This window comes from Alosa alosa, chromosome 18 (assembly GCF_017589495.1).
Source record: "Alosa alosa isolate M-15738 ecotype Scorff River chromosome 18, AALO_Geno_1.1, whole genome shotgun sequence".
Classification (NCBI taxonomy): Eukaryota; Metazoa; Chordata; class Actinopteri; order Clupeiformes; family Clupeidae; genus Alosa; species Alosa alosa.
In genome coordinates this window covers 9086918-9110201 of record NC_063206.1, presented here as the reverse complement: position 1 = coordinate 9110201, position 23284 = coordinate 9086918, and the positions used below count along the sequence as shown (strand labels likewise).

Sequence of the window (23284 nt, the reverse complement as noted above, 5' to 3'; positions counted from 1 at the left end):
CGGGTTCGATTCCCGCCCCGTGGTCCTTTCCGGATCCCACCCGACTCTCTCTCCCACTCACTTCCTGTCGTTCTCCATTGTCCTATTTGATTATAGGCATAAAAAGCCCAAAAATATATTTAAAAAAAAAAAAAAACACAATGTGACAATATGGAAATCTCGTAAACACATATATAGCTGTAAAAAGGACACAGAGAACATATCAACATAACAGATCTGAAAAACAATATTGGATGGCACTGCATTAAAACCAGACCTGTTTCTGTAGAGAAAATCAGTGTATGGACTCAGCAAAACTTCCAATAAAACTTCTGACTATCCTACTTGTTAAAATGCTCAGTTCAAAACCCAGCATTTATGACGGTGTGGAAGTACATTAGTGCCTACGGCATGGGCACCTTGCACATCTGGGAGGGCACAATTAATTCAAAATGATGTACAGAGGTTTTGCAACTTATACTGCCATCCAGACAGTGTCTTTTTCAAAAAAGACCTTGAATATTTCAGGAAAACAAATGGCAAAACTATTTTGGCACATATTTAAACAGTATGTCTTCATAGAGGAAGAGTTCAGGTGCTAAAATGGACTGTCTGCAGTCCTGACCTGTCAAATTGAGTGCATAATGGAATAAAAAACATCCCAGACTGTTGAGAGCTGAAATCCTGGATGGGGCAGGAATGGAACATTTCATTCTCAAAACTCTATCAACAGGTCTCCTCAGTTCCTAAACATTTACAGAATGTTCTTAAATAAAGAGGTGAAGCAGCACAGTGGTAAACATGCCCCTGTGCCAACTTTTTTTGAAACATGTTGCTGGCATCAAATTGAAAATGAACAGCTAAATATAGGTTTATGATATTTGTAGATTATCACATTCTATTTTTATTTGCATTTTACACAATGTAACAATGTTTCTGTGTTGGGGTTGTAGATTTTCTGTTAGTGAGCTGTCAGTATAATTTCGTTACTGAAATATATTTATACATAATACATTTTGAATGGCCACCTTCAATTCAACTATACAGCTCTATTCATTTATTCACACAAAATAAAAATGCATGTAACCATGAGTGATGTGAGAATTTCACTTCAGAAGACTGGTTAGCTCACTTTAACTCAAGCTTTCCATTGTCATGCAGTTATGGACCCTTATTTGGATACTGATCAAACATAATGAGCAGACAGATTCCTTAAGTGTGGTGAGAAAGTGAAATGACAGTTCAACAGAGGACTCTCTGGTCTCACAACAAAGGACTTGTGTTGTATTTCGTGACCGCAACCCAACAAAGAGCCTCACACAACTGGAGACATAGGCCACACCTCCTGTTTCAAGGGAATAAACTCAGTCGGTTCCAGCATTGGCTGAATCTCAGGCACAGAGTTGACCTAAAGAGGGCTGCTGCATAGAACATGGGAATGTTCTAAATGACAATGAAATTCTACTGAATCGGATGACTTGTTTGTGAGCCATTTACAAAGACACGACTGTGTCTGACCACCAGAGTTTTTTGGAAAGTGAGTGGGCAGCCAGAAGAGCGTTAGGTGTTATTTGCCATATTGGACTAACACAAGTGTGCTGAATTGAAGTCATGGACTACAGCCTTGGTGCCTGTGGTGCTAGGGGCACTGAGAGCATTCAATTAAGTATAAAAAAACAAATGAAGGTTCATAGGACAATAAGTTACTGTATAGGATTAAGTGATCCATTTACAGTGTAAATATTGACTAAAAAAGAACAAACCCAAACACCTAAGTTTTTAACTCAAGGTGGTTTTGTCCTGAAATAAAAAAAAAAATGGCTTATACATACAAATGTGTTTTAATTAGCCCAAATGTTTTCACAGGGAAATTAATCCATAATTCTAAGACATTATGCAGGAAGACATTCCACTTCAGTCTGTACATGTGTCTGAAATGAAGGTTGGTTCTTCATAATTCATTTTGTTTCTTCCGTCTGATGGAGATCCAACAGGGTCCTCCCTGACATGAACATTAACACATAAACAGCTCAAAATGTGAAACACAGACATAGCACAAATAACTGGTAGCTTGAGAAATAATACAGTAAAACTATGTGGGGGCTTGCTACTTAAATATCTTTATACAACTACATCTTAATAATAATTAATATTTCATACTGATATTGATTAATAATCTTCCTTTAATCTAAAACCCAGATAATTTCTAAATGTTATGGATCATCCTGAAGTCATGTCATAATGGTGTGTAACTGGCATACCTTTTCCCTTCAATATCCTCAATGGTTTCTGGAAGACACTTGCCCCTTGTCTCCGGAAGAAAACTGGCCACTAGGCTGGTTAAAATAGTAATTGAGCACAGGACGACTTGGGCGAGGTTTGTCCAAACTTCCTCTAAGAGCAGGATCAGAGGAGCTGAAGCCACACCTACCCGTGCCATAAAGGAGTTGTACCCTATTCCATTTTGCCTGTCAAATAAGGCAGTAGACAAAGGCAGTCAACACGGTGATAGCTAAATCTCAGAAAGGTTGGCCTGTATGGAAATTTGGATAGCATTAAAAGGGACACCAGGCAAGCCTGATGCTTTTTCTCTACGAAACTCCCCCTAGCGTCTGTACATGTCGATACGTGTGTGAGCCCTCGCTCGGTCTGAAGCTCTTTTCCTTTTATTTGCATCTTCCGTCAAGGGTTTTCGCCGCTTCTTCGCCGGCTCTGCCATTATACACACGTTTGCAACAATCACTAGCGTTTCGTTAGCCTGCCTCTGTGCTGTGGATGCAGGATGTAAACTGATTCTGCTTCTCGAGATGTCTGAGACTTTGAGAGACTGAAGGTCGGCAGGTACAATACACAGAACTTGCAAGTGGGATATTCTTCATTCCTATCTTATAAGGGCGGGCAGACTTCATTCGCCCTGTAATGAATCATTTAACCGTATACCGACTTACGAAGATGATTAATTAACACGAAAACGTTGCCTGGTGTCCCTTTAAGTAAAGATGAACAGGTCAGGTACACACTCATTCACCTGATTACTGTGGGATAGAGCTCTGAGCTGTACAGAACCACTGTGCAAAAAGACACAGCAGAAAAACCTTTAGCCAAAACTGCGACTATAGTTCGAACCACTCTGCGATCTGCCATAGAGAGGAAGATGGTCAGTTTTTGATATCCCAATATGTATGAAAGAAACAAGAGAGAATAGTATGAAAGACTTCTCAGTTTTGAATTTTAGCAGATACTGCACTTTGCCTTTACAGGGCAGGGCTGATCCAATAACTTACAGGTGGGCATTAGACAATTGACATCATGAAGAGTAAAAATGACAATATTTTACCTTTGGATATAAATATGTTGATGCCTAGACAGACACCTGTAATTAGGAGAGAACCAGCTTCAGTCTTCCGACGGCCAAACTTTTCCAGCAGGTAGTACACTGAGAGTTTGGCAGGAAGTTCAGTAACAGCATATATGAACTGGGTGAGGTAAAAATCTACTCCAAATCCTGTGATATTAAAACCAATCCCATAGGATGTTGCTGCCACTCCAAACCTGAGATTGAAGAAGAGTAATGTCATATGGCATGTTAGATACAATATTCCAAAGATCATTCCGTACGCTGTACTTACTTTCAGGACTAACTGATAAAACAGTTTCCAAATTAGGGACATACATTTTATTATTTTGGGCCATAGTGTTCTTATAGAACTGCTTTCTGCCCAGAAGGGCCACATAATTCATAGTATTCAAAGGCAGAGTTAGACCCAGCACACATCACTGTCCTCCCAGTATACAGTGCCGAAAGGTTCTTAGTGTTGGTAAACTGGTGAGGTAGTTCTTTATTTGACACACACACACACACAGTGAGCAGTGAAATTCAACATCTGCATTTGACCTATCAGTACCAGGAGCAGTGACCACACACATTCCGAGCAGGGGCAATGGGCAGCTACAGAACTACGCCCAGAGAGCAGCTGGGGGTTTGGTCGCACTTCAGCCGTGGATGTGCAGGTAAGCATCACATATTCCCTCCCCACGCCGAATTTTTCCTCCTGATCCTGAGGAACCTTTTAAAACATAAGGCCATGGCTGCCCCCTCATGCAGTTTACAGACCCTTTCAACAGCATAAACTAACATGTGCGTATCCAAGGCTTTTCGGTGGCACAGAAAACAACATTGAGGTAATGGTAACTTGGGGACAAAAAAAAAACAAAAAAATGTTTTAGTTGACACTTTGTAGAGCATTAAACTAAATTTCAAATCTTTTTCATTTCAAAGTACCTGTGTTGGTTTTGAACAAATTTAAGAGTGTGTCCATGAGAGGACCAGGCGGGGGTGACACATGCTACGTCACCGATTTTGATGAAACTTGGACAGTTTGAAGGGTCCACCTAAAAACTCAAAAAGCCAAAATAGTACAACATTTGAAACAACCCAGGGGGAGTTAGGACCGCCTCCTTGTTTTAGGGCAACACACTCTTAACAGTAAACTCTCTGGAAACAGATTGAAAGGGTCTATATGCAGATCATGCAGACAAGATACTATCTACATGGCCAGCATTCTTCACATTCTTTGAAAGTAAGTCCCTGTTTTCAGTGAAGTCCTGCGCATATTATCCCATACCATGTCATGCCTGTTAACATTGCCAGTTTTCTCATCTTGGGAGTCCTAACTAGATCCAAATACGAGTACGTCCTACTTCCTTTCTCTTTCACCACGATGAAGGCGAGATTCTAAAAAGATACACATTAAGTGAGAAAACGTTAGATGGAATATGGCCGAAACGCTGATTTGTGATCAGAAAGGCAGTCCTACTAACCTCTGCTTTGGTTGATGAGGTAACCTCTCTCTGGTTCATCTTGGCACTTTTCTGAAGGTAAAACTGGGCCTTCTTCAGCTGCCCACTGGCAATTAACCACCTTGCTGATTCTGGGAACCACCTACCAAAATGGACATTACTGAATCTACTTGTCTTGCTAGGCTTATAAGAAATTACAAAAACATTGAAATAGTGGTTACTTCTTTAGTGTACCGGTAGTTGTTTTTAAAATTGGTGTTATATCCATTGGAATATACTGATTCTTTGCTACTGAAATGATTTTATATGTAGGTCACCTCCAAGATATGATGGCTGGAATAAGAGGGAGGGTCACAGCAATGGTAAGCCACCTCCAGTCTCTAAACCCATAAGCAATGAGGGGGAAAAAGACTCCCCCAAATGTCCATGACAGGCTGTCCACCACACCTACTAACTTTCTGCTTCCAACATCCACCCATTCCACATCTGAGAAAGACAATTAGAGAACAACTGACGCAAGACAGCTGGAATAAACTAGAAATGCAATTCCAAGGAATTATCAGTCGTTGAAAATACAAAATATGATGTAAAAAAGTTAAAACAGGCAAAGCAGAGATAGTTACAATTGTGTTTCTAAGGTAGACATGAGACAACAAGTAGACACTTGACGTTGCTATGCTAAATAAAGCTGTTGCTATGATGGTTGCTAGGGTAATCATGTTGGTTGCTAGGGTGGTTGCTAGGTTGACCTTACAGTGGTGGTTGCTAGGTTGTTGCTAGGGTAATTGAGATGGCTGCTAGTGTAGATATGGTAGTTGCTACACGCTAATAAGTGGTTGCTATGGCTGGTTGCTGGGGTCATCATGTTGGTTGACAATATTTTAGTGGTTGCTAAGTTGTTGCTAGGGTAATTGAGATGACTGCTAGTGTGTTTATAAGGTACATATGGCAGTTGCTATGTAAAATAAAGCTGTTGCTATGATGGTTGCTAAGTTGACATTGTAGCTAGGTTGCTAGGTTGTTGCTAGGGTAAATAAAATGGTTGCTAGGGAACATATTGTGGTTGCTGTGCCCAATAAAGTGGATACTATACTAATTGCTAGGGTAATCATATTAATTGCATTGGTGGTTGCTAAGGGTGGGTTTATAAATTGCCACTGCGAGCGCTCCGAGCACACCTAACCGTAAACTAAATTCGGAGCGTGGATGGAATTATCGTGTGTTTATTCAGAGCGTCCAACTCTTGGAGAGTCCAGAGCGTGTCCAAACACATCCTAAGTTGACATGGTTTAATGGATGTTGATTGACAGATAGTTTAATGAATGTTGACAGACAAACAGTTGAATGGATGTGTATAGGTAGATAATTTAAAGGATGAATGAATGGTTTGAATCGGATGGATGAGAGACAGTTGGATGGAAGGTGTCTTGTATTCTTGTTGAATAGAGAGAGACATGGAGAAATGGAGCTGTCATGAACAATAAGTTCCTGCTTGCGAAAAAGTTTTTTCTTTAGAAAACCTACATAACAAAGTTTGAACAAAGTTACTAAGTTTAACGGTTCAAGTTTAGCGTGCAGAATAATAATAGATAAGAAGGAAGAACAGAGAACTTACTGAGCACTGAGGAGACAATGATGATGCCTGTGATGCTAAAACCAGTAAGGAATCTTAGCACAGCAAACATTATGTAGGAGGTAGAGAAAGCACTGATTAATGCAAAGCCCATCCCTGACACATACGAGACCAACAGCATTGGCCTGCGCCCATATCTACAAAAGGAAATGCAATTTGTACGTTTCAAGTTTATCTGTGATGTGACGTCTTTTTTTTTTAAATAATAACAACACTGTACTAAAGAGGTACCTATCACTGAGAATTCCATAAGTAACAGCTCCAAACATCACTCCTATGAAGAAAATGGTGGCTGTGGCTTTATTCAACCCTTTATTCTCACACACCAAGTCCCACTGAAAGAAAAAAAATGAGCAAGGAATGGTTCAGATCAGCAAGGAATGGTTCAGAGACAAAATTGGCAACAAAAATATTCCTCTATATTTAGGTAACTGCTGTAATCACTGACAAAATATTTAGTAGTTCAAGCATTGCTTTTACCTCGGAGGCCAGGGTGCTTCTGAAAGTGCTGTTGTCAAACACCCATCCATTCTGGCATGGCCCTGCAGGAAGGGTCGTGGCGTTGGAGGAGTTGACCAGCAGGTGAAATTGGGGCTCTGGGAACATCAGACATGAGGAGGGTGTCCCATCTCCCCGTGCCGGGATACTGACCGCCAGCCTCTGCTCCGCAGTCAGATTCTCAAAGACGCCTTCTGTATCCAGACCACTGAGGTCACAGTGATGTGATGGGACAGCAGCTATGAAGTTAGTTAACATGAAGTGACAAGGTAAAGTGAAACGGCCCAGAAAGCTCAGACTCAGGATTAACTTCTGGAATCGTCCAAACCCATTGACCTCCACCAGAACATCCTCAAACTTCATCTTGCATTCATCAGTAGTGAACGTCTCCTCAAGACTGGAAGAATGGCAAGTAGAATGCAGAACTTGGCACTCTCACTTGAGGCTGTAAATACCCATCAATGTTCAACAGACTAACCATATCTTCCAGCCATTACAAGAAGGAATGGCCTACTTTTGTAAGCTTGGTTACTGGTTGTGGATATGACCTAGTTTGGATGACATTGTAGAAAGCTGACATTACAAAATCACACCAGTAAGAGATTACAGAAATTAAGGTAAACAAAAAGGAATCACACTTGTGAAGGACATATTTTGGCTTTCAGGTTGATAATTAATCTAACTGCCAGTATCAGGACACTTATTTGAAATATTGATTCGTTTATCTTTATGAAAATATTGTTTTGTTGATGAGGATGGTTGGGTGTTATTTTCATAGCTGGAAGTAACCAGTTTATACCAATGCATTCTTAGTTATCTGCAGTATTTAGTCATGACACAATTAAAAGATCCCTAGTTTATTGATCAGAAGGTGGCTGAACAAGGGGGAGCCTGTGTAAACGCTGCTTCCTATTCCAGTACTGTTGAGATCTCCCAAGACTGAACAGTGTGAAGCAGTGTCAGGTCACCCTGTCTGCCCAGTAATAGGAACTCTGAGGACAGCAGTCATGCTCATGTTTGGTTAATACATGTGGGTTCTTCATCCATTTTAAAAATGTAAACCAGATGTTCCAAGTCATTCCAAGTGGGGTCACAAGAATTATGGGCATTGTGTGTGTGATTTTACTGATATTTTGCAATTAAAAAAGAAACGTAAAGAAACATTCCTGTGAAATATGGTGCAGTGCAGCTCATAGCCAAAATGTTAAGATTCAAAAAGCCCATTTGTTGTGAAAGAACCAAATGTTGTTATGATTGACTTTTTTTTACTACGGACAGTGAAATAACTTCTCATTTTCAGCAGAACTGAAATTTTATTTTTTCGTTTCACTCCAAATATTACAAACTCTCCAAAAAATTACGATGAAAAAAAAACAACAAAACATTTTCCAAGAAAAAAAAAAATCTCCATTTAAAGCTTAAACAGGACACCACTCTGGCCTATTAAAATAACATTATTTTTAAATTAACGAGATCCTAAATGTCTGAAAGTTGAAAGCTGCTTGTTTTATTTAACATTATTGCCGAAGAATCTCAGTACAAACACTTCCATTTTCTTGGGCACAGAGGGACCGAGTAAGATCTGGGGTGCTTGGGAGCTCCGGTTGTTGAGCCAACCTGAAAATGTAGAAATTCTTCAGTCTGAAAATCACACAGCTCCACAGCCTTACTAAAATTAATTATTGTTTAGGGTCACATACACTGACAAAGGAGACGCAAAGCAAGAACAAGACGTTTTAAGCTCAGCCAAATGGCGATTAACTGAATAGTACCTTGATTCTTCAATGTCCTCAATGAATTCAGGCAGACGAGCATCACGTGTCTCTGGGAGAAGACATGCGACAATTCCAGCCAGGACAGCAACAGAACAGAACACCACATCTGGGAGGAGCTTCCACACATCCTCCAATAAGATTATCAGAGGCGCAATGGCTACACCCATCCGAGCAATGAAGGAGGTGTATCCAATTCCATTCTGTCTGCAGTGTCCAACAAATCATGAATGTTTCGGGGGGTTAAAGTTTAGTTAAAACTGAAAATAAACAGTTTAATACATTATCTTACGAGTGTAGCTCATAACGGCCACATCGCATAGTCAACATACAACATACACACCTATACCTTACCTGACTACAGTTGGGTACAGTTCGGTTGTGTACAAGAACATTATGGTGAAGGAAGCTTCAGACAGACCCTTCCCCAGCACAGCCACCACAGTGCGGACAATCCAGAAACCTGCACGATGAACACATTTCAGCCAAAAACCTGGATACACCTGATGCAATACACAATAATGGCACATCAGGCAGCAAAATTACAACTGCAACCATTACCTGAAGGCACAAACATGTTAATGATCAGGCAGACACCCGTCAGAAGCAGGGTCCACACCTGACCAGGTCTTCGTCCAATTTTATTGAGAAAGTAGTAAACACCGATCTTCCCGGGCATTTCGATGAAGGCATAGATGAACTGGGTGATGTAGATGTTGAGGCCAAAGCCAGTAACATTGAGACTGATTCCATAATAGGTAAAAGCCACACCAAACCTGTGGAGACACGTGTTAAAGAAAATGAGAAAACGATTGCTTCTCTCAAAACTGTTGAGCTGTGTGTTTGTAATCACAAGCTGGATAAGCATGCCACTATTTAGGTATCTTCATATGAAAAGAACATCACATCAGTGAGTTTTAGTAAAAGGTCTCACCACACTATTCCAGTACAAATGGCTAATTTCCGGATGTTAGGAGTTTTCAGCAAGTCAACGACAGTATACCTCCTGTCCCGCTCCACAGTCACTGCATTGGCCAAAGTCTGAAACCAACAGATTCTCACATTTAAAGTGGGAACATGATTAAAGGAACGGTCTGGTTTACAAAACAACCTAGGGTCTATTTTTGCATGATAACGAAGAGTCATTGGGGATGTTAACAGCGTTAATTTGAGTAAAACACGATATAGCACTTAACGATAGCCTTGGGGACAAATTTGATAGGTTAATAATGTGTAATCAATACGGGAATTGCTACTTTACGCTGTGGTAGAAAATTATCACTATGGTTTGTAGACATCATGATGACAGAACGAGTTTGAAACTGTAAAGCATGTATTTATATAACCTAAACCATATTCAGGTAATACACTGAAGTTATTCCTTACTAACATACTTTGTATACTACATCTACCTACGTTTAACTAATACTATTAACATACTGGAGATATTCTACCAGAATTCCCCCTATGTGTGCTCTGTATCCCTATGTCTCTCTGTCGCTTTGTGTCTCACTGTGGATGGGTGAAGCCTGTTTGAAAAAAGCATGCTTGGCCTTGCAGCTGCAGAGATAAAGACGTCATCGGAGGCGGTCTCTACTCAAAACACCTAGTATGAGAGAAAACGAGTGAACGATATGTAACCCATGAACGATGTGTGACCTGTGATCACTGTATAAACCTCTGAACTTTTGTAACGGTGAAAAGTTGGTACCCTTGGCAGCAATAGTGCTGACTTGCGAAGATAAGACCGAACAACGATCCTTTCATAACGCCACCTGTGGGTTCGAAGTTGCCAAATGTTGTGTCAGCATCTAAAGAGGGGGGTAAAAATTTTGGTGTTCAACAAATGTTCGGGAGTGCGATCAACTCAGGCTTTGCGCCATGTAGTCATTAAATGAATTTTGCATTGAATTCTGCCAGACTTTTGCGCCTTCTTTTTGGGATAAGCTTTTGACTTCAGCACTTATAATGGCGTATTTTTGTTAAGTTGTAGACAAGATATTTGGACTCAATTTCTGGCCCGAGTCTGAATATCTGATACGACAACGCCACTGACAAGGCTCTAAATGTCATTACACTTTTCCCGCTACTCTGCCATGTAGGCCGCCATCTTGACGAGTCCCATCAAGATGGCGGTGAATAGATAAAGCACTGAATGCAAAACAGTCCTTTTTATAGCCTTTCTGTATGCTGTATGCTACAATTTTGGTTTGTCTACAAGGACCCTCCCCACTGTAACACAGAAGTGTAATGATATTCTAAGCCTAGTCAGTGGCTCAAAGTAGCAATTTACTCTAACATATCAAAATGGTCCCCAAGGCTATTGCTATATGCCATTTCCTTGCAAATGCCTATTGGGTCATTCCACGTCAGTTCAACCAGGGCCCACGCACTTAGGTCTCAAAAAATTCTGAAAAAAATTACCAGGTGTACCTATGTTACCCAGGAGTCTAAAATGTTGGTTCTCATTTTTCAGATCATTTTGGTGTGATAAATATTGATCTTTTCTTTTCAATGGTGCTTTTTTTTTATTTTCCATGTTCAACATGGGCAAAATGCCCCATTGACATCAATATGTTTTAAAGATTTGCATATAGAGAACCTGTGGTAGCTCTAATTTGATGTCAATGTTTTTAAAAAGAAAAAAGAAAGATTTGCATCATGGAAAAGAAAAGATAAAAAAAAAAGAAATATTTAAAAATCTTTGTATATTCCCACAAGGTGTTTAGGGGCTCTGAAAATGAGAACCAAAATGATTTTTAGACTTCTAAGGTCTGCTGTTCAGACCCTGAAGGAATTTATTTTCTGTTCATTGCTTTTTGTGAGAGTGTTTCTACTTAAGGAAAATAAATCAAGAGCCTATGTTGAGTACAAATATGTCTTCTAAAGGCTTAAACAGAGCCCAGCCAAAAACTCCAATAAAATTTGTATCAACTTTGAGGGATAGCTATGACCATGCAGGATTATCCAGACCAAACGTGATGATTTTGCTACATACTATTCCTATTTATGTACCAGCATGCAAAATTTGAGCCTCCTACATGGTTTAGTTCTTGCGCTGTGGGCTTGTGAACTTTGACAAAAAAAAGAGGCTGGACAAAATCGACACCCCCCTCCCCCTGTAAAACTGTCTGCATCTTGGAAAGTATTGATCTTACATAAGAGTAATTTTACAGTGTGTCTCCTGGGTAACATAGGTACACCTGGTAATTTTTTTCAGATTTTTTTGAGACCTAAGTGCGTGGGCCCTGGTTGAATTGATGTGGAATGACCCTATTCCAGTCTTATTCAAAACTACACTAGATTATTTTGGTCACCAACAAAAATTTACATTCATCATCATTTAAAAATAGACCCTAGATTGTTAGCTACAGTGTTTTAGACTCACGTTTTATCTATGTGAAATGACCAGCTGATCTAGCTAATAACAGGCATATGCCAAAAACAGAACTAATGCTAATGAAAATGAATCATAGTAGATTTACACACTTAAAACTAAATTCAATTGGAACCTGATCTTTCAGAGCCAACTGACGAGATTAAAATACATACACAGAACTGTGTATATTGGCATTCATGCTTCAGTGAGGCAACTGATTCCAATACATGACTGATGGTTTATCCATGACAATCCACAACTGTAGCAAAAGAGAGCATGTAAATTACATAAAAATAAATAAATGAATGAACAGTGGCCAATAATGAACTAGAAAAAAGTGATTGTTTAAGTCTTGTGTTTAGTGCATTTATACAACTACATTAATTATTGCACTGTACACTTTTTGCACTACTTCCATGTACTCATGCACTTACCATAACATCTCGCTGCATTACTTCCACTTGTGCATACTAGTACTACAACACTGTCAGTTCCCTGCAAAAATCAGGTGGATACACCATCATCTCACAATTATAGCTATATATATATATACACACACACACACACACGTGTATGAAAGTATCTCTATTTATCGTTCATGGAACATGATGCTAGAAGCATTCAGTCTTTTATGCTTAAAGTAAATGTTTCACTGCAGGGGGAGTATTACGAGAGCCCATCACTGCAGGGGGAGTATTACGAGAGCCCATCACTGCAGACTGTCAGGTCTGACAGTAGGGCTAACAATTATGAAAAGGTACAAATATGGGATATAAAGGCGGGGAAATGAAATGGGGAAAACAGAGGAAAAAAAAAAAAGCTAATGGGGGTTGGTGTAGGAAAAAAAACAGGGTTGACAGGTATGTTTTATACCCACCCATCCATCCAACTGTACAGCTGTAAAAACAGGAATAACAATAACAACTTTTCAGAGCAACAATCTGAGTGGTGTAGAGGAAAGCTTTGACTATGGCTGTGGAACCATCATTTAGAAAGACATTATACCTATTTAATTTACAAGATGTACGCTTAAGGCATCTATGGATAGAGCCGGGTAACCACAAGTATGTAACTACACAAATCACAGCTAGAGTCCAAAACAAAGGACGTTCTCCTCTGTACTACTGTGATCACAGAGAGAACGTCAAAGAATGAAGAGAGATCAAGGGAATTTGTCAAACTGCAGTCAGCTGAATACACAGGTCCAGACTCTGAGTGTGCATCTCACACAGGTGTATCCTGCCGTCACTGCTCTCGTACATCCAAATATTTACACATATAAACCCTGCACCATAATACCACCAACTTGCACTCACCACTAGGGGGCGGTGTATATATGATGAGTCAACACAAACTTTTCATCATGATGTGCAAAACGTTTGCAGAATTAACTCAGACAGGAAGACCAACTGGGCAAAGAGTGCCATATTGTGAAATCTCTTAAGCAATAATACAACAGGCTCTACATTATTACTACCTGGGCCTGTAATCTCAAGGTGTCATTGGATAATCTCTGGTTAACCACAATATGTACTGTCCACCAATGTCCTGTAATCTACCTCTGGTGTGAAGTCAGCTTTGCATTTGTTCATCTCGGCACATCTCTGCAGATACACATGAGCCTGTTCTGCTTTCCCACGAGTTATCAGCCAGCGGGACGATTCTGGCAGCCACCTTTTGACAAAAAGCATTGGGACCAAATTAGTGGACAAAAGCAATTAATTAATAACATCAATAATAATTTTGATTATTCTTTAAACCTAGCAATACTACTGAACCTACCACCACAGAACTACGGACAAAAGGAGAGGGATGTAACTGCGATGATTAGCCAGCGCCAATCATTAACCAGCCACGCCACCCCAGCAAGCATCAGGTTCCCTATGGTCCAGTCCAGGCTCACTATGATGCCAGCAAACGTCCTGTGCTCAACGTCGAACCACTCCACACCTACCGGCAAACAAATGACACTTTAAAGGAGACGCAATCATGCCGTGACCACTGGTTATCCAGATGGGATGACAGAGTGCTCTAGGTCCTGTACTCACTGAGCACGATGGAGATGATGCTGATCCCAGTGATGGTGAAACCAGTGAGGAAGCGCATGATCATAAACATCACATAGGAGGTGGAGAGTGCACTAACCACCGAGAAGAGCATAGTCAAGAGGTAGGACACCATCAACAAAGGCCTCCGGCCAAACCTGTGACCAGACAAAGGGGCACACACACATACATTCATACATACACAATCAGAATATATATGAGAATGGAGTTGAAATGCTAATTGAGGATGATGGTTAATATGTGTGTATAAGAACATGAGGGTCAGTATAAGCAACCTGTCACTAAGGAGACCAAAGACTGGAGCTCCAATCATGATGCCAATGAAAAAGATGGTGGCTGTGGCTTTGTTCATCCCCTTGTTTGAGCATACCAAATCCCACTGAGAGATTGAAAGCAAATAACATCAATGTAAAAGAGACAAAAAAAACTGAGAAAGAAAGAAAAGATTGAATAGAAATGAAGATAGTATGAGGCTGTTGTGGGCTATTGTACCTCTGTGGCCAGGGTGCTTTTGAATGTGCTGTTGTCATAAACCCATCCTTTGCATGGTTCCGTGGTAGGGTTGGTGGTGTTGGAGTTATTGAAGAGTAGGTGGTACTGGGGCTTTGAGTACATGAGACAGGACGATGGTGCCCCATCCTCCTCTACTGGAAAACTAACATTCCACCTCTGGTCAAGAGTCAGGTTCTTAAAGACAAGATCTTCTGCAAGCCAGCTATCAGTATCACAATGGTGAGACGGCACAGCCGCTATGAAAATATTCAACAGGAAATGAGCAGGCAGGGTGATGCGTGATACCGACTGGATAAGAACGATCATGAGCTGGAACTTTCCAAACCCATTGATCTCGGAGAGAATGCTCTCGAACTTCATGGTGTTAGCTTGGTGATAGACAATGTGCTGTACTGGTCACCGAAGAGTCGTTGACATGACCTCTGCACAAACTCTTGTTGATCAACAGCTTCTTCCCTTTTTAAGTACCTGATGGGCAAAGAGTGAGATGGGAATATGAATATATATAATTCTATCTGAAAGAACCATCATGTTGTTCCTGAGTGTTCTAAATACTTAATAGTACAAGATATGACTTACTTATTGTATAGTGTGGACAATGGCATGAACAGAATATTCCTACCAAAATCTTATGATAGTGAGCTACATAGACAAAGTTATAAGACATGAGTTTTCATTATCGTGAACTAAAGATCTCAAAAACATTACTGTATCATTTCCACCAACTGTTCAACAGCTGAAACGGGTAACATTTTAAATCAGTGCTCGAATTATGTGGGAGCCAGAGGGAGCCGAGCTCCCATAGAGTGAGGACTGGCTCCCATGAAAGCAACAAAGTCAAAAACCTGAGGGGGTCTCTCATATCTGAAGGTGTCTGGCATTGCAATTTAATCTTAAAACAACCGCTCATTTTCCATAACTGTGCGATCTCTTACCATTAAAGACGTGAAATTAAAATATAGGCTACTATGGGACGTAGACCTACCCTACGCTCTTGAACGCAGCATGACTTCACCACCACACCACTAGACTATATGAGCAAACCGTATACGATCGTTTTGACAGCACTCGCAAATCTGAAGTAGTCACCCTGCTTTGATGCGAGTGTTTTGTCTATTTACATAGGCGTTCATTGGGCTAGCCTACATGGTTTGCTGAAGTCCTGTTTGCTGTTGAACTTGCGCTTCACCTCATTTATGTTGATTGACAAAGCCATAAATTATGGCCCATAATGCAGCCTACAAGTGTTGTCTGATGATCTGTAGCTATCCTCTGCCATTCAGAGCTCCAGAAAGTTCCCAGGTATTTTGAAACACCTGTTAGCAATCTCTGATGTCGGAATATTAAATGGCTACCCGACAACATCTCAGTGCAAACTCCAAAATCTATTAATTTTCCACGGTTCAACACATTAGCCTAATAATAGAACATAATTGGCTGCAATGGCTTTTATTTTATAAACACAATGGCAGTGTTTATACCGGATCTGTGTTTGCATATTTAATACGTTTCAACACTGCATTTCGGTCGTTGCTTTTACCTTACCATTACCTTACGCATGCCAGTTATGTATCCACCAGCTGCCTGCCTGCAGCCTACTTCCAAAACTCCAAAGATTTGGTTCCGAGGGCACAAGTTCTGTGTATCAACAACACTCAATAACAGTTTATGTGATGTGTTAATCAATTAAATTCCCAATGGAGTAGGCTAGGCCATTCAACTAGCCCGCTTGCTTACGACGAGACTCTTCCTTATTTGGGTTTTGGGTTGCCAGGTTTTAGCCTATGACAAAACGGTTGAAATTGAAACTAAGTGATCGTGTATGTGTAAGGTGTATTTCATACACAATCTGGCAACCTGAATGGATCAATGATTTTAAAATTAAGTTTGATGGCCATGCAAATTACGGGAGTTTTCCGGGAGAAATAACAAAACGGGAGGGTGCTGGGAGATGACCTTATAATACGGGAGAAACCCGGGAAAAACGGGAGTGTTGACAGGTATGCCTTAAAGACAAAAAGATAATTCGAGCCCTGTTCAGGGTTCGTACACCTATTCCAAGATCAAATTCAAGCACTTTCAAGGTCAATTTTCAAGCTTTTCCAGCACTTTACAGCGGTGGCAAATGACATTATACAAATATACTAACTCAAAATGATTATCACTTTTTATCATTTAAAGATTTAACAGTTTTTAACGGTTTTGACAGACAAAATTGTGTTTCTTAATAGCAGGAAAAGAAATTAAAGGAAAACTTAAAAATGTGTCACCTGTCTGGAAGTAGACTTTGCTTGCTATCTAACTGGCTGAGTCAATATACCAAAAAAAAAAAAAGAAAAGAAAATAATCACCCAACAAATAACTATTCTTTGCTGAATATATGAACTCAAACTAATTTTTAAGGCTGCTCTTTCATGACAGTCAAGACTGATTATGTCTCTTTCTTGCCTACAACGGCATGCAGACAGGCCTACATTTGTTATCATGAGCTACCAACCAGTAGGCTAACAATGCGGAGATGTGACGTTGGGTGACGTAAAGATGACTGAGTTGTCATATAATTGGATAAATTTAACTTCTTGCCAAAAGGCACGATATGCACATATGCATGGTGTTTTAATGTCTTTCCACTTGTAGAGCCTATAAGCATTAAACCACAAAACTGAGCTGAAGTTTGACATGACCAAGCCAGGATTCAAATACCGAGGTCATGGGTGTTGATAGAAATGTTGCCCCAGCGAAAATACTATGGGGTCGGGGCATGCCCCCAAGGAAGAAAAAATTTAAAAATAACCCTTAAATGATGACTTATGGTGAATATTGCGGAAACTAATAGATACATTTACATAAATATAATTTATACATTATAGCATAAATCACACTTAGAAATACAGCCTATTAGGCATATGGTACATTTATAAAAGAGCAGAGCAAGTAGCCTATATATGCCTATGAAAGACTTAACCATAGAGGGCTGTAATGTAAAGGCTATCATGATCATTTTGCCGTATGACGTAGAAACATTTGTTCAGTTTATAACATGTTTTGTTTATAACTTAAACCAACACACTTTTCCACAATATTCTACTTTTTTAGATGCACCTGTATATTTCAAGAGCATTTTCTCCAATTGGTTTTGAGGATATTTATACTGATCTCTGCTCCATCTTTATTTAAGAATGCTCTGCTTCTCCTCAGAGTAGTGAATGTTGCATTTATAAATTGCAGGGTCATAGGCTGCGGAGCTTGTACCTTCTGACACAGTGAGTGTCACATCTTGTCTCTCACTCACTTGTGAGGGCCCTTTGCCTATCATTTCCCTCCCTTCTCCTAACTCTTTCTCCTCATTTCCATCTTTCTGCCTGATTTCCCTTCTCCCTTCTCCTGTGTAAATAACTGACCGATAATCAATATCATGCTTGGATAATATCCATATAAATATCTACTATTATCTACTATCTAGGCTACTATCAGTGCAGGTTAGCTAGCTGCAACTCCACTGAATTTCAGCATAACATTTTGAGTAGGCCTTGAAGTCAGCCTTTGTTCAGGTCTGACGATTATTTATTTTGGACAATGGATTTGTGGGTATTGAAGTTTTTACTTGAGCTGCGTGAGACACTGTGTTGCGTCGTTAGTTAGGACATAGCTCCGCGATGGCAGTCAACTCTACTCTACAACTACGTGTTGCGTGACGCTGCGTTGACGCAAGGATAATTGTCTTGTCGGCTATTTTTAGTTAATGAATAAAACGAAATTTGAAGAAAGAAAGGTGACCTCTATGGTAGATACGGCCATAGACATGACTGGTGCGGTTTTGCATTCACATGCCATAAAGTTTCGTCTCCCTCTTCAACCTAACTTTTTCCTTGTCTTCCAATGATTGGAGCTAAGTAGCCTATTCAATAATATGTTAGCTTTAATGGCGACCTAGCTAGCAATGCATCTGTAAGACCCTAGGCCTACATGATTTCTGTTAAGCAGTCCGAAATAGCCGTTTTCTAACCAACGCTCATTGAAACGGCAACCTCACTTCATGTTGATGGTCATCTCCGACTGTGTGCAGGGGGGCGTTGTCACGCATGAAAACAGACTGGCAGATCAGTCACATAGCCCTCACGCGAGATCGGTGCGCAACCGAGGACCATGGCGGAGAAGTTTTAATTTTAAACTCTCCGGCGTTCTGCATCTAATAAGCTAACTATTCCGTCAGATAGCTATTTGTGTCAAAAGAAATACACTTACAATTTTAAGCATTTTCAAGCACTTTATCCGAAATGCAAGCACTTTTCAAACCTTGAAAACGCAACATTAAAATTCAAGCATTTTCAAGGATTTCAAGCACCCGTACGAACCCTGCCTGTTTAAAATACCAGCAATGCTGAAAACTAGTCACCCCAGAAAACATTGGTCGGGCGGATGTAGGTAAATTATCTTGATAACATTGCAGAAAGCAGGCGAAGCTGGTCTAAGTCACTTAAAGCAGCGTCCTGGGTACATGTGCAGATTTGCGTGTGACAGGTAGACTTTGGCTAAAGTGTGATTTCCACCCTCTCTTCCTTTGTATCAAACGCACATGCACAGCAGAGGGTGCAGTCGCCATCGTTGGTCAGATCCAAAATACTCCATCTAGCCTACAACACAATACATTAAAGTTCCATTTGAATATATGCAAACGATACCCTAAATGACCCTTCTATGTCGTAAAACAGCCGATAGCATTTAACAGTCAATTTGATGACTTCTCTGCTGCTCAGCTCACTCTTGATAAAAAAGTAGCGCAAATTATTTCCACACAAGGTACTACCACGCATCTCTCCACCATCATCATTGTTTATGTTTAATTGGCATAATGTTATGCTGCCAAAGTCAGTCCAGTCTTCTTAAAATTGGCTATTCGTTTTATGTGTGTTTTCCCTGAGTGGAAGCCTAGAACCTTTGTTCAAAGTAGGCTACACCACCGAAACGTTCGTTGATTGTCACTATGAAGACCGGAGATTATATCGGCGGATTTGGAAATTAAGATGATTTAACCCTATCCATAGAGTAAGCCTAGCCTATGTTAGCGTCACAAAATGAGACTTGAAATGAGACTTGAACTATAAACAACTCTATAATTCACTCAGAAGTCAATAGACAGACGCTGTGTGAACCTGTGTGAGGTGAACACGAAACACTATGCGAAGCACATATTTAAACCTAGCCACTCCGTGATATGGATATAAGGTCACGTAGGCCTATCATTAAATTAGCGATTAGGCCTAGTGATTAGTCGGGTCTACGTCTAGATGTGTAACGCATATTTTTACGAGTTGGGTGAGGCGGATTGGATCTCCAAAACGAGTCTGGGTCCAGATGTCACTGACTGATGGCTACATTTCTTTGTCATGACCAGAAACAACACCAACAACTGTATAATGGTTTACTGTTTTTGCGCTAGTGTTAAGGACAGTGCTCCATCTTTCCCTTATAACGGAGAGGAAGCACGGTCTGAACTGCGCAGAATCGCTGCCTAAAAAGACCCAATCTTTTTTATCCACAGGTCTAGCAATGAGGAAGCGAGAAGGGCAACTGAAAATGTACGTTCACTGACACTAAACCATAGCCAGATCGTATATGACAGCACCATCTGTATAAATTAATGTAAATCACTAAAATGTGCGCTAACAGTCTTACCTCTAGATGTGTTCTCGTGCCGACACAAGATCCTGCTTCAGCCCTACAGGATCAGTTATCCCCAGTAGGTAGTTCACAGAGTTTGGAAGGTAGTTCAACGGCAGCATGTGTGGGGTCGATCTTCACCCCAGGTCCTGTAATATAACTGATCCTATAGGCTGCCAGAGCCCCTCCAAATCTAAAACTGAGACAAGAAAAACGTTTAGAGGCAAATTCTATGACGTTACGCATACACTCTTTACCCCTATAAAAAGGTAGTGCTGAGTAACGGACCACGTTCACGTTACAGCATTAGGATTCTGCTCTAGCACGAAGGCATATGGAGGTCAACTTCAGATAATGCTACTCATAACTCATCCAGTCGTGATTGCCAGCCATTGTCAAGTAAAGTAAGGTTTATTGTAGCCTAAATGCATGATACTGAACAAAATGGCAGCATCATGAGGCCAATCTGCCTAAATTATTCAAATGATAAAAAACAGAACGATACCACACACACACACCAAAGAGTTTTTCCAGGCACAAAACGTAATAAGGGTAGCATGCGTGGCCTTCTTAAGCGCGTAACGTTAGGCTAACCTTAAACAGAATAATGCCGGTTTTTCACGCTTATAACGTAAGGATGCTCTTAGCATCTACCGTTAGCAGTACACGTTGCTTCCTCGTCGGTCTGAGGTCCCTTTTCAAGGAAAACGTTTTTCGAGATGCTCAAGCAAGTTTCACACACCTAATGATACGCTCGCTACATTTGGAAAAAGTGTTAATCAAGTATTCACTCATACGTTCGTCTAATCTACTTACGTGGGAAAAAGAGGAAAGTCTGCCTTCTGTTCGGAGACATAGGCGCTCACTGTTTCCTTCACACAGCCCTGTCGCACTCGCAGAAAGAAGTGTGTGTGTAAGAACCAACTCGCGCTCGTAATTGTTTGATGGTTGAGGTCAGATCCCGGATGCACGCAGTTTCAACAAAAGAATGTTTAGACAGTAGTCTAATTAAGTCTGAAAGAACCCATGGATGGACAGTGTTGTCGTGCCAAGATAATTATTTAGATTTTAACAAATATCGTGCACTGGTATCAGGTCCATTCTTATTTTTGCAGTGTCTAATTTCGAAAATGCAGACATACTGTAGGCTATAGCCACTGGACTACTGTTTGAAGGTCCTTTGAACTACTGCCCTGCCATGGTGAAATGATGAATTACAACACTTTTTAAAATAGAGACATTCCATGTAAAGCGGTAGCCTACCATGACCCGTAAATTAATATTTTTCTTAAACCTCCCCACTTCCAAGTTACTGCAGTCCAAAGTTTTACAGTTTGTAGCCTAGCTGCAATTCCTTTTCTGCCATTGAAAACCTGCCACCAAACTCAAAAGTCAAAATGTTGACCGTTGACCTTTCGAGACTTTCAATGAAAACAATCAAAAAATGGTCAGAATGATAAATGGAGGTTTCAGGAACCATATGAAACTCCTCAGAATGGGACATGCATGGGATTAGCTCATATTCACTGACCGCACTGTGAGTGGTCACTGATGTGAACCACAAGTGTCTTAAAGCAATATGAAGGACATGGGCCAGGTGGGTGAAGAAGATTTAAAGAATATTTGAGGTTCTGGGTGCAATTTAGGTTACCTGCATAGGTCCACCATGCTCAATTGTAGGCCTACTGCAAAGCCATCTAACCCTCAAAGAAATTGAATGAAGGTGAAAAGATCTTCAAAATGACACCAATTACCTGCCAAGATAACCAGGGTAACCAAAGTTAGACAATGTAAGGTTTGGGGTGATAGCTACAAATGGGAACACTTTGGACTAAATAAAGCTATGACACTCAGATGTAGGCTATGATGAAAACCTCCCAAAAGAAAATTGTCTTATAATGTCATCCTTTTCAATATACCAACTGTTAAGTCTGAATTTGGTGAGACAGCCTTCAGATATAATGCTCCTTCATCCTAGCCTAGAAATCTAGACGCGCACCTAGCGGCAGCGAATTACATTTGCTGCCAGGGCTACCTTCATCCTGGAATGCACTTAAAAAACTACTCTCTGATTTTAAATTCTGTATTGAAAATGTTGTAAATTATCACTGTGAATGCTTTTAGACTGCCTTTTTATATATTTCCCCATTTTATTCATAATGTTAACATACTATTTGTGCTGTGTATTTGTATTGTGTTTTATGTTGGAATCAGTGATATTTTGTTGTTTTAACAAGGAGGTCCTTTGATATGGTATGGGCAACTTTGAAACTTGGTGACTTTGTTTATTGCCTGCTGTAAAATTCAAAGATGCAATCTTATCAGGTGTCTCTTATCCTCCTATAAGGATCAGAATATTATGGAGCCCCCAAATGTCCATGGGAATTACTTTTTAGAGATGGAAACTTATTTTTAAAATAATTTGCGTTCCCTCTCAATACTTTTGCATTCCATTACAATAAGTTTTGTGTTCCCACACATCTTTTGCTTTCCCTTAGTTTTGAGTACCCTCAAAATACTTTTGACTTTGTGAGGGAACACAAAAATATTGTGAGGGAACTCGAAAGGAGCTCAAAAACAAAATAAGAACAAATTCCCAACATGTCCCTTGAGGCTCTAGAACAGTGGTCACCAACCTTTTTGAGCCCAAGATCCCTGACCTCGCCCTGGACAAAGACAAGATCTACCATGAAGCGTCAAAAGAGAATCAAAGCTAAAATACTTCCAATTTAAGGCCTTTTATTTAGGCAAATATATCAGGTCAAGCTACAAGCATCAATGAGATAACAACACTTAACATAGTCTTTATTTACATGTACATGATTTTGGTTTTGATTTTCTAATTGGAGTAAGTGTTTGTGACAACACGTCATGGTAAATTTGATAATGTTTGATCGCTGTTTTGGTATGAAGCATCTTTCACGTAATGAATGCGCACTCTAGGAAGTGAAAGTAACCGTAAGTAATGTGGCCAAGGCCTACA

General features: G+C 40.2%; 1 protein-coding gene and 1 pseudogene across 2 annotated transcripts; both read right to left on the bottom strand.

The window, feature by feature from the left end:
- Positions 1–1804: 1804 nt before the first annotated feature.
- LOC125311206 (solute carrier family 22 member 7-like) lies at positions 1805–7698 on the bottom strand. Of its 2 annotated transcripts, none has more exons than XM_048269036.1 (10): positions 6893–7698; positions 6644–6747; positions 6395–6549; positions 5097–5265; positions 4801–4921; positions 4605–4714; positions 3317–3531; positions 3008–3047; positions 2241–2447; positions 1805–1981 (listed from the first exon to the last, which is right to left on the bottom strand). In XM_048269036.1, exons 1-10 carry the CDS (start codon positions 7271–7273, stop codon positions 1894–1896), a joined length of 1590 nt encoding a protein of 529 aa, XP_048124993.1. In that variant the 5' UTR covers positions 7274–7698; the 3' UTR covers positions 1805–1893. The 2 variants fall into 2 exon arrangements, with proteins under 2 accessions (XP_048124993.1, XP_048124992.1); XM_048269035.1 differs by having other exon boundaries at positions 3008–3116; positions 6893–7697.
- A 495-nt stretch (positions 7699–8193) lies between these two features.
- On the bottom strand, positions 8194–21419 carry LOC125311204 (annotated as a pseudogene).
- Positions 21420–23284: the final 1865 nt, after the last annotated feature.

What these genes read in the sequence shown, in the direction of transcription:
- LOC125311206 (XM_048269035.1), bottom strand. Translation starts at nt 7,273, where the DNA reads ATGAAGTTTGAGGATGTTCTGGTGGAGGTCAATGGGTTTGGACGATTC. An exon ending in TATGGAATTCTCAGTGATAG is followed by an intron (nt 6,550 to 6,643) that starts GTACCTCTTTAG and finishes TTCCTTTTGTAG; the next exon opens with ATATGGGCGCAGGCCAATGC. An exon ending in CTCTATCCCACAGTAATCAG is followed by an intron (nt 2,448 to 3,007) that starts GTGAATGAGTGT and finishes CTTATTTGACAG; the next exon opens with GCAAAATGGAATAGGGTACA.